The sequence below is a fragment of the Nerophis lumbriciformis genome, linkage group LG05 (assembly GCF_033978685.3).
Source record: "Nerophis lumbriciformis linkage group LG05, RoL_Nlum_v2.1, whole genome shotgun sequence".
Lineage (NCBI taxonomy): Eukaryota > Metazoa > Chordata > Actinopteri > Syngnathiformes > Syngnathidae > Nerophis > Nerophis lumbriciformis.
Window position 1 is genome coordinate 8,734,452 of NC_084552.2, and position 12,798 is coordinate 8,747,249.

The 12,798-nt window shown below is 39.7% G+C and overlaps 1 protein-coding gene across 6 annotated transcripts in view; it reads right to left on the reverse strand.

The window, feature by feature from the left end:
* Positions 1–12,798, reverse strand: part of celf2 (cugbp, Elav-like family member 2) — a 465,802-nt gene that overhangs the window by 109,095 nt on the left and 343,909 nt on the right. For all 6 annotated transcript variants that reach the window (XR_009815324.2, XM_061961318.2, XM_061961317.2 and 3 more), the window contains one exon: positions 9,124–9,172. Coding sequence is in view for 5 of the 6 variants with exons in the window: in XM_061961318.2 (XP_061817302.1) it covers positions 9,124–9,172 (49 nt within the window). In the remaining variant the exon portion in view is untranslated. The remainder of the gene's footprint in view (positions 1–9,123; positions 9,173–12,798) is intronic.

Genomic DNA, 12,798 nt, shown 5'->3' on the forward strand with positions numbered 1-12,798 from the left:
CATGAATGCATCCTGTAGACAACATGAATGCATCCTGTGGACAACATGAATGCATCCTGTAGACAACATGAATGCATCCTGTAGACAACATGAATGCATCCTGTGGACAACATGAATGCATCCTGTGGACAACATGAATGCATCCTGTAGACAACATGAATGCATCCTGTAGACAACATGAATGCATCCTATAGACAACATGAATGCATCCTGTAGACAACATGAATGCATCCTTTAGACAACATGAATGCATCCTGTGGACAACATGAATGCATCCTGTGGACAACATGAATGCATCCTGTAGACAACATTAAGGCTGCAGCTAACGATTATTTTTCTATCGATTAATCTATAGATTATTTTTTTCGATTAATCGGTTAATCTATAGATTATTTTTTCGATTAATCTATAGATTATTTTTCCTTTTACCAATTATTTTTTTATTTAAAACGAAGATGAAAAAATAAATGTAGGCCAGTTTTTTCAAAAGGCATGGCTTTTATTTACAAAAAAAAAAAGGATGGCCACTCAGTCAACATTGACAACAACATGACAAAATATTCTGTAACAATGTAAACATTTAAAACTTTTAACATTTAACAAAATTAAAAGTAGTTTATTTGCTTTTTAATGTGCAAATATAAAAGTAAACACCCAGTGCAAATCTTAATATTCTGCAATAGTATAAGCATTTCAAAAGTAAAAGTATTGCTTATTTTGCTTTAACATTTGCAAAAATAAAGATAAAGATCCAATACAAAAAAGTGCAAAACGGAAATATTCTGTAACAGTGTAAACATTTCAACAAAAGTAAAAGTATTGCTTATTTGCTAAAATGTGCAAAAATAAAGATAAACATCCAATACAAAAAAGTGCAAAACGAAATATTCTGTAACAACAGTGTAAACATTTCAACAAAAGTAAAAGTATTGCTTATTTTGCTTAATAACACAACAATGATAGTATGATTAAAGTGAAAGTTAATTGTTCGTTTGTACATAGTATATGTAACTGTTAATGTTGTAAAAGGTATTTGCACAACTAATTAACGTTAGCGTTAAAGAGGAGCGCGTCTTTGTAAACACTGAACAGGCACGCCAAACGCGCCTCTCAGAGCGAACCAGTGTTTTAGTTTATGAATTTACAACGCAGATACAAATGACACATTCATGTTTTTGTGTAATGATGACAACGTATACTCACGCGGACGGTTGACTAGTTGATGGTGATGGCAAGAACGCTGTCGGGTGTTTTCTTTTCAAACGTTCGTTTATAGCCGTTGTGCATACAACAACATTATTAGCAGAGGTGGGTAGAGTAGCCAGAAATTGTACTCAAGTAAGAGTACTGTTACTTTAGAGATTTATTACTCAAGTAAAAGTAAGGAGTAGTCACCCAAATATTTACTTGAGTAAAAGTAAAAAGTATGTTGTGAAAAAACTACTCAAGTACTGAGTAACTGATGAGTAACATACACACACATATCATATATATATATATATATATATATATATATATATATATATATATATATATATATATATATATATATATATATATATATGTATATGTATATATATATATATATATACACACATATATATATATACACACACACATATATATATATATACACATATATATACATACATTGATATATACAGTATATAATTTATATTTATTTATTTTGCCGTTTTTGTTTACATGTTAAAGGTGTTTTAATGAATATACATGCATGTTTAACACATATAGATTCCTTTCTTTCATGAAGACAAGAATATAAGTTGGTGTATTACCTGATTCTGATGACTTGCATTGATTGTAAACAGACAGTATTGCTTATAACGTCCACGTTTTCAAATGGAGGAGAAAAAAAGTTCCTCATTTCTGTCTAATACCACATGAAAGTGGTTGGTTTTTGGCATTTTATTTGTCCATCTTCCATATTCGTTTTTATACACTTTACAAGAAATAAATAGGCGGCAAACTCCGTAGCTTGCTAGCTTGTTTGCGCTGGCTTTCGCAGACTCTTATTTTGAAAGCGCGGCGCGATGGAGCGGCACCTTTATTGTGAAGACAGGAACTGTGCAGTCAGTCTTTAGGCTTTTGACGGGATGTACGGTTGAAATAAAAAACAGTCTTTTTTCCTTCACACTTTTGATTGATTGATTGAAACTTTTATTAGTAGATTGCACAGTACAGTACATATTCCGTACAATTGATCACTAAATGGCAACACCCCAATACGTTTTTCAACTCAGGTCATGTGACCGCCTGGCTCTGTTTGATTGGTCCAACGTCACCAGTGACTGCATCTGATTGGTGGAATGGAGTGAAACGTCACCAGTAAGGCAGGCACTTTGAAGGTCTGTCTGACAGACCAAAACAAACAAAGTGTGCATTAACAGATCGATAAAAATTAGTAGCGAGTAGCGAGCTGAATGTAGATAAAAGTAGCGTTTCTTCTTAGGCCGTTTATTGAAATACTCCCACACTTTTGACGACTTTTGGCGTGCTTTTTTCCCACTCGCTCGCATCGTCTGCTTTGCGCTCCGCCATGACGGTAGTGTGACGTAAATATGCGACGCGTCGAAGCACAAAAACGGCGTCGACGTATTTACGTAACCGATGACGTCGACTATGTCGACGCGTCGTTTCAGCCCTAGACAACATGAATGCATCCTGTGGACAACATGAATGCATCCTTTAGACAACATGAATGCATTCTGTGGACAACATGAATGCATCCTGTAGACAACATGAATGCATCCTGTAGACAACATGAATGCATCATGTAGACAACATGAATGCATCCTGTAGACAACATGAATACATCCTGTGGACAACATGAATGCATCCTGTAGACAACATGAATGCATCATGTAGACAACATGAATGCATCATGTAGACAACATGAATACATCCTGTGGACAACATGAATGCATCCTGTGGACAACATGAATGCATCCTGTGGACAACATGAATGCATCCTGTAGACAACATGAATACATCCTGTGGACAACATGAATGCATCCTGTGGACAACATGAATGCATCATGTGGACAACATGAATGCATCATGTAGACAACATGAATACATCCTGTGGACAACATGAATGCATCCTGTAGACAACATGAATGCATCCTGTAGACAACATGAATACATACTGTGGACAACATGAATGCATCCTGTGGACAACATGAATGCATTATGTGGACAACATGAATGCATCATGTAGACAACATGAATACATCCTGTGGACAACATGAATGCATCCTGTGGACAACATGAATACATCCCGTGGACAACATGAATGCATCCTGTGGACAACATGAATGCATCATGTAGACAACATGAATACATCCTGTGGACAACATGAATGCATCCTGTGGACAACATGAATGCATCCTGTGGAGAACATGAATACATCCTGTGGACAACATGAATGCATCCTTTAGACAACATGAATGCATTCTGTGGACAACATGAATGCATCCTATAGACAACATGAATGCATCCTGTGGACAACATGAATGCATCCTGTGGACAACATGAATGCATCATGTAGACAACATGAATACATCCTGTGGACAACATGAATGCATCCTGTGGACAACATGAATGCATCCTATAGACAACATGAATGCATCCTGTGGACAACATGAATGCATCCTGTGGACAACATGAATGCATCCTGTGGACAACATGAATGCATCATGTAGACAACATGAATACATCCTGTGGACAACATGAATGCATCCTGTGGACAACATGAATACATCCCGTGGACAACATGAATGCATCCTGTGGACAACATTAATGCATCATGTAGACAACATGAATACATCCTGTGGACAACATGAATGCATCCTGTGGACAACATGAATACATCCTGTGGACAACATGAATGCATCCTGTGGACAACATGAATGCATCCTGTGGACAACATGAATACATCCTGTGGACAACATGAATGCATCCTGTAGACAACATGAATGCATCCTGTAGACAACATGAATGCATCCTGTAGACAACATGAATGCATCCTGTGGACAACATGAATGCATCCTTTAGACAAAATGAATGCATTCTGTGGACAACATGAATGCATCCTGTGGACAACATGAATGCATCCTGTGGACAACATGAATGCATCCTGTGGACAACATGAATGCATCTTGTGGACAACATGAATGCATCCTATAGACAACATGAATGCATCCCGTAGACAACATGAATGCATCCTGTAGACAACATGAATGCATCCTTTAGACAACATGAATACATCCTGTGGACAACATGAATGCATCCTGTAGACAACATGAATGCATCATGTAGACAACATGAATGCATCATGTAGACAACATGAATACATCCTGTGGACAACATGAATGCATCCTGTGGACAACATGAATACATCCTGTGGACAACATGAATACATCCTGTGGACAACATGAATGCATCCTGTGGACAACATGAATGCATCATGTGGACAACATGAATGCATCATGTAGACAACATGAATACATCCTGTGGACAACATGAATGCATCCTGTAGACAACATGAATGCATCCTGTAGACAACATGAATACATCCTGTGGACAACATGAATGCATCCTGTGGACAACATGAATGCATCATGTGGACAACATGAATGCATCATGTAGACAACATGAATACATCCTGTGGACAACATGAATGCATCCTGTGGACAACATGAATACATCCCGTGGATAACATGAATGCATCCTGTGGACAACATGAATGCATCATGTAGACAACATGAATACATCCTGTGGACAACATGAATGCATCCTGTGGACAACATGAATGCATCCTGTGGAGAACATGAATACATCCTGTGGACAACATGAATGCATCCTTTAGACAACATGAATGCATTCTGTGGACAACATGAATGCATCCTGTGGACAACATGAATGCATCCTATAGACAACATGAATGCATCCTGTGGACAACATGAATGCATCCTGTGGACAACATGAATGCATCATGTAGACAACATGAATACATCCTGTGGACAACATGAATGCATCCTGTGGACAACATGAATACATCCCGTGGACAACATGAATGCATCCTGTGGACAACATTAATGCATCATGTAGACAACATGAATACATCCTGTGGACAACATGAATGCATCCTGTGGACAACATGAATACATCCTGTGGACAACATGAATGCATCCTGTGGACAACATGAATGCATCCTGTGGACAACATGAATACATCCTGTGGACAACATGAATGCATCCTGTAGACAACATGAATGCATCCTGTAGACAACATGAATGCATCCTGTAGACAACATGAATGCATCCTGTGGACAACATGAATGCATCCTTTAGACAAAACGAATGCATTCTGTGGACAACATGAATGCATCCTGTGGACAACATGAATGCATCCTGTGGACAACATGAATGCATCCTGTGGACAACATGAATGCATCTTGTGGACAACATGAATGCATCCTATAGACAACATGAATGCATCCCGTAGACAACATGAATGCATCCTGTAGACAACATGAATGCATCCTGTGGACAACATGAATGCATCCTTTAGACAACATGAATACATCCTGTGGACAACATGAATGCATCCTGTAGACAACATGAATGCATCATGTAGACAACATGAATGCATCATGTAGACAACATGAATACATCCTGTGGACAACATGAATGCATCCTGTGGACAACATGAATGCATCCTGTAGACAACATGAATACATCCTGTGAACAACATGAATGCATCCTGTAGACAACATGAATGCATCCTGTAGACAACATGAATGCATCCTGTAGACAACATGAATGCATCCTGTAGACAACATGAATGCATCCTGTGGACAACATGAATGCATCCTGTGGACAACATGAATGCATCCTGTAGACAACATGAATGCATCCTGTAGACAACATGAATGCATCCTGTGGACAACATGAATGCATCCTGTAGACAACATGAATGCATCCTGTGGACAACATGAATGCATCCTGTAGACAACATGAATGCATCCTGTAGACAACATGAATGCATCCTGTGGACAACATGAATGCATCCTGTGGACAACATGAATGCATCCTGTGGACAACATGAATGCACCCTGTGGACAACATGAATACATCCTGTGGACAACATCAATGCATCCTGTGGACAACATGAATACAAAAGCTCTTCAAAATGGTCGTGTCTGCGTGTACAGGAAGTGATGTCATCAAGGCCCTGATGGCTTCAAGCGGCATGCAGAATAAATGAATGAATGAAAGAAGTGTTCGTAAGCCGAGACAGAGGCGTATTTGGCGCAATGTAAAAGTTCGTAAACCGAAAAGGTCGCGTTTGTCAATAGAGGTACTTGTAAGAGATGGGGAGCGGCTCCACACTGTGTATAGGCACAAGCTGTAGGCAGAGGTGGGTAGAAACGCGCTACATTTACTCCGTTACATCTACTCGAGTAACTTTTGGGATAAATTGTACTTCTAAGAGTAGTTTTAATGCAACATACTTCTACTTTTACTTGAGTATATTTATAGAGAAGAAAAGCTACTTTTACTCCGCTACATTTATCTACATTCAGCTCGCTACTCGCTACTGATTTTTATCCATCTGTTAATGCACGCTTTCTTTGTTTTGGTTTGTCAGACAGACCTTCGTTTCACCAATCAAATGCAGTCACTGGTGACGTTTGACTCCGTTTCACCAATCAAACAGAGCCAGGCGGTCTCATGATTAACAAGCTTAAGCTTACATGAACTCAACGTCAAATTTGAGGAAGCACATGGCGGTAAGTAACGTTAGTAGATATTTTGGCTGTCACCGTAGGCTGATGTTAGCTTCCCTGCTATGAATCACTGTCAAATGTACACACACACGCACGCACGCACGCACGCACGCACGCACGCACGCACGCACGCACGCACGCACGCACGCACGCACGCACGCACGCACGCACGCACGCACGCACGCACGCACGCACGCACGCACGCACACACACACACACACACACACACACACACACACACACACACACACACACACACACACACACACACACACACACACACACACACACACACACACACAGGAACACCAATCAGTGTGTTCCCAGGTGCAGCCCACAACTATCAGTTTATGGTTTGCGTAAAGGCTAACTTGTTATTTTCCTTCGTAATCTCTGCCTACTGAGCCTATGGTGCTGTTAAGTTATTGTTTCTCAATTTGCCTTAATTTTTTTTATGTTAATGTATTATTATTTAATATATATTATTGTTTGCTCTTAAACGCATCATAATTATCCCCGCAACTCCCCCCAAAATGGATTAACTCGCTGGAATAAAAAAGACAATATAACAGTGGTTCTTAACCTTGTTGGAGGTACCACAAGGTATCATATGCGCATTCACCGAACCCTTCTTTAGTGAAAAATATATATATATTTTTTTCAAATTCAAGACAAAGTTATATGTTTTTGGTAACACTTTAGTATGGGGAACATATTCTAAATAACAAAGACTTAATTTAGAGTAATTTGGTTAGGGTTAGGGTTAGAGGGTTAGGGTTATTATAAGGCCATGCCGAATAAGGCATTAATAAGTACTTAATAATGACTAGTTAAGAGCCAATATTTTACTAATTTGCATGTTAATAAGCAACTAATTAATGGTGAATATTTTCCCCATACTAAAGTGTTACCATGTTTTTTTACTGGTGCACAAAATGAACATCACCTTGTTCAAAGAACAAAACCAACACAGTGCATAAACTCACAACAAATGACACACCTGCAAATCAGTCTGACTTCTGCTGTTGTCGTATCCGTAAAACGCAGATAGGGAGAAGTTTGTATTTACACGATGAGTCGGGTGTGTTTTGACCACCGCCGAACCCCTGAGGCCGACTCACCGAACCCCTAAGGTTCCATCCAACCCAGGTTAAGAACCACTGCAATATAACATACATCCATAAACGTGGATGCATATGAAAAAGTGCAATATATTTATATGTACAGTAACCTACTTATTTATTTATTTATATCTGCATCTTATTGCTTTTTTGTCCTGCACTACCATAAGATAATGCAAAAAAATGTCGTTCTTATCTGTACTGTAAAGTTCAAATTTGAATGACAATAAAAAGGAAGTGTTTAAGTGTCTAAGTGTTAGTTGCTTAAGAGATATTCCTGGCTCTGAATTTGCTCTTTGCAATTTTTATGTTTGTGTGCATTATTTGTTGCCGTCATCATTAAACGAACAGGTTACTCATCAGTTACTCAGTACTTGAGTAGTTTTTTCACAACATACTCTTTATTTTTACTCAAGTAAATATTTGGGTGACTACTCCTTACTATTACTTGAGTAATAAATCTCTAAAGTAACAGTACTCTTACTTGAGTACTGTAGGCTGCTCACAGCCGAGAAAACAAATATGAACAAAGTATCAGCCGGATGGGATCGGCATTGAAAGGCATTCATTGGCTGGTCACATGCTTTTTCACGGAAATTGATCGATTAGCGCGTCCTATTCCTGAAATGTAACATTAGAAGTCCTCACAATCAATTCATTGTCTTCTCTCCGTTGCAGGAAACACTCCCATCATTTCAACACATCTAAACCCAGAGGTGAGCATCCTCACATTACGAAACAACATGTCCGTCCAGCAGATAAAAAAAACCAAGTTACTAACTTCACCAGCCAGTGTAGAGCATCACTTTGCTCCCTTCCTCTCTACTCCCTGCTATTTTGCTTCTAATAAAAGCTGAGCTTTGGTCTTCAGTCGATATCTCAGTGTTGTGATCCTTTCTTTACATACATACGTTCCTTAGAAAAAGAAAAAATTGGAGGAGATGTCTGGAATGTAAAATCAATTCACACGACTGTATCTTTAGAAAGAAGGTGATGCGAGGTGTGCGTGAGATCATCCACCAGGGAGGAGACGCGGTTCATCGCAAGGCCAAATGATTCAACTTCCATTGACCTCCCTCAGACGCACCTCAATTATTCATCACATTCATACTCTTATTGTCCTCTTCTCCCTCTCCTGCATATGTCCATCCATACACACTATCTATATGTGTGTGTGTGTGTGTGACTCACCATTAGACTTCTCACTGTCTGCAGGCTTCATCTGGATGGGGTGGTGCATCTGCAACACAAAGACCACAACATCATCACTTTGCTGGTTGCACTCAGTCAAGTTTGCAGAAGATCCAGTGGAAAAAAAGAGAAGAGGATGGACCAGTCTTCCTCTCAGGGAATAAAACACACTAGTCAATCCCAAGTTCTTTTGGATGACATACACTATATATTAGGGGTGTAACGGTACGTGTATTTTAGGGCTGCAGCTAACGATTATTTTTCTATCGATTAATCTATAGATTATTTTTTCGATTAATCGGTTAATCTATAGATTATTTTTTCGATTAATCTATAGATTATTTTTCCTTTTACCGATTTTTTTTTTTAATTTAAAATGAAGAGGAAAAAATAAATGTAGGCCAGTTATTTCAAAAGGCATGGCTTTTATTTACAAAAAAAAAAGTATGGCCACTCAGTCAACATTGACAACAACATGACAAAATATTCTGTAACAATGTAAACGTTTAGAACTTTTAACATTTAACAAAATTAAAAGTAGCTTATTTGCTTTTTAATGTGCAAATATAAAAGTAAACATCCAGTGCAAATCTTAATATTCTGGAATAGTATAAGCATTTCAAAAGTAAAAGTATTGCTTATTTTGCTTTAAAATGTGCAAAAATAAAGATAAACATCCAATACAAAAAAGTGCAAAACGGAAATATTCTGTAACAAGTGTAAACATTTCAACAAAAGTAAAAGTATTGCTTATTTGCTAAAATGTGCAAAAATAAAGCTAAACATCCAATACAAAAAAGTGTACAGTGTAAACATTTCAACAAAAGTAAAAGTATTGCTTATTTTGCTTAATAACACAACAATGATAGTATGATTAAAGTGAAAGTTAATTGTTGGTTTGTACATAGTATATGTAACTGTTAATGTTGTAAAAGGTATTTGCACAACTAATTAACGTTAGCGTTTGTGACACGTCTTGTGCCGTGGGGTTCTTTCAGGACCGACAGACTGAACGCCAGACGGCTTTGCCAGGTTTACAATCTTTTAATTTTACACAAAGTCTTTTCTCTTCCAACTGCGCGGATCGCGCACCTGGGCACGATTGCGGCGTCGCTCCCGGCGCGCCCCGCCTCGCCGCTCGCTCGTCGCCGCCGCCTCTCCACAGCGTTAAAGAGGAGCGCGTCTTTGTAAACACTGAACAGGCACGCCAAACGCGCCTCTCAGAGCGAAACAGTGCTTTAGTTTATGAATTTACAACGCAGATACAAATGACACATTCATGTTTTTGTGTAATAATGACAACGTATACGCACGCGGACGATTGACTTGTTGATGGTGATGGCAAGAACGCTGTCGGGGGTTTTCTTTTCAAATGTTCGTTCATAGCCGTTGTGCTGCTATGATAGGCCATTTCCGCTCGACACAGTGTGCATACAACAACATTATTAGGCCGTTTATTGAAATACTCCCACACTTTTGACGACTTTTGGCGTGCTTTTTTCCCCTCGCTCGCATCGTCTGCTTTGCGCTCCGCCATGACAGTAAAGTAGAGTGACGTAAATATGCGACGCGCCGACGCACAAAAACGGCGTCGACGTATTTACGTAACCGATGACGTCGACTACGTCGACGCGTCGTTTCAGCCTTAGTGTATTTGCATTGAACTGTTTCGGTACAGGGGTTCCGGTTCGGTTCGGAGGTGTACCGAACGAGTTTCCACACAAACGTATTAAGTAGCCGCCCCCGCTTCCTTCTGTCTCTGTCAGTCCTCTACACAGCACCCAGCATTGTCCCACCCACACAACCATCTGATTGGTTACACACAGAGCGGTAACAGCCAATCAGCAGTGCGTATTCAGAGCACATATAGTCAGTGCTTAGCGTTCAGCAGGTAATCATCAGGCCGCGGAATCTCCCCAAATGAAAATAAACACCTCCCAGTCAACTACTAGTAACATCACTATGAGCCCGTTGACTTTGTAGAAATATAAAATGGTAAATGGGTTGTACTTGTATAGCGCTTTTCTACCTTTTTTTTTAAGGAACTCAAAGCGCTTTGACAGTATTTCCACATTCACCCATTCACACACTGATGGCGGGAGCTGCCATGCAAGGCGCTAACCAGGACCCATCAGGAGCAAGGGTGAAGTGTCTTGCTCAAGGACACAACGGACGTGACTAGGATGGTAGAAGGTGGGGATTGAACCAGTAACCCTCAGATTGCTGGCACGGCCACTCTCCCAACTTCGCCACGCCGTCCCCAAGGCAGCTCAGCTCGCTCGCAGTCCTGGCTTTTAACGTGACGATAGCTCATTTTGCGGTGTGTGTGTGTGTGTGTTACGGACAGCAAAGCCCTGTCTGTCTGTTATTTCACTTGACCTTTTTCTGTGTTGATTGAGCTGTGTTGAAGCAGCAAAAAAGGACATTATGTTAAATGAAGAATTTCTGTCTCTGATAGTTGATATAATAATGTAAGTGCATCATTAACCCTGCATGAACTCCATGGTGTTCAGGGATGAATAGTCTCTCCTATTGCTATTGTACTATTTTTTCAGCTATAGTTACATAAATCATTAGTAATGGAGCAGCCTAGTTTTGAATGGCAGGGTCCCTGCTATCACATGTTGATACAAATATAACATTTACATAATAAATGTAATAAATTAAGCATGATGAGTTGACTTGAAACTGTTTATTGTTGCACAGAAGAAAAGTTTTGTCATTTTATTTAATCTGAGCAACAACTTGAGGCAGTCTAATTTTGATTAACGTGGGCAGAATTATTATAGTGTTCCCAATGTTAAAAGGATAAAGCCATTGTTTACACATTTGGTAAATAAATAACCCAAAAATGTATATTTTATTATTTTCTTACTGTACCGAACCGTGACCTCTAAACCGAGGTACGTACCGAACCGAAATGTTTGTGTACTGTTACACCCCTACTATATTGCCAAAAGTATTTGGCCAGCCATCCAAATGATGAGAATCAGGTGTCCTAATCACTTGGCCCGGTGTATCAAATCAAGCACTTAGGCATGGCGACTGTTTCTACAAACATTTGTGAAAGAATGGGCCGCTCTCAGTGATTTCCAGCGTGGAAGTGTCATAGGATGCCACCTGTGCAACAAATCCAGTCGTGAAATTTCCTCGCTCCTAAATATTCCAAAGTCAACTTTATTCGAAGAAAAGTGAAGAGTTTGGGAACAACAGCAACTCAGCCACCAAGCGGTAGGCCACGTAAACTGACAGAGAGGGGTCGGCGGATGCTGAAGCGCATAGTGCAAAGACTTTCTGCACAGTCACTTGCTACAGAGCTCCAAACTTCATGTCACCTTCCAATTAGCCCACGTACAGTACGCAGAGAGCTTCATGGAATGGGTGTCCATGGCCGAGCAGCTGTGTCTAAGCCTTACATCACCAAGTCCAATGCAAAGCGTCGGATGCAGTGGTGTAAAGCACTGCATTGTGCCGAGTGTGAAATTTGGTGGAGGAGGAATTATGGTGAGGGGTTGGTTTTTCAGGAGTTGGGCTTGGCCCCTTAGTTCCAGTGAAAGGAACTTTGAATGCTCCAGGATACCGAAACGTTTTGGACAATTCCACGGTATGGCACTTCAAGTTCATGTGTGAGCAAAGGCAGGTGGCCAAATTCTTCTGGCAATATAGTGTATATGT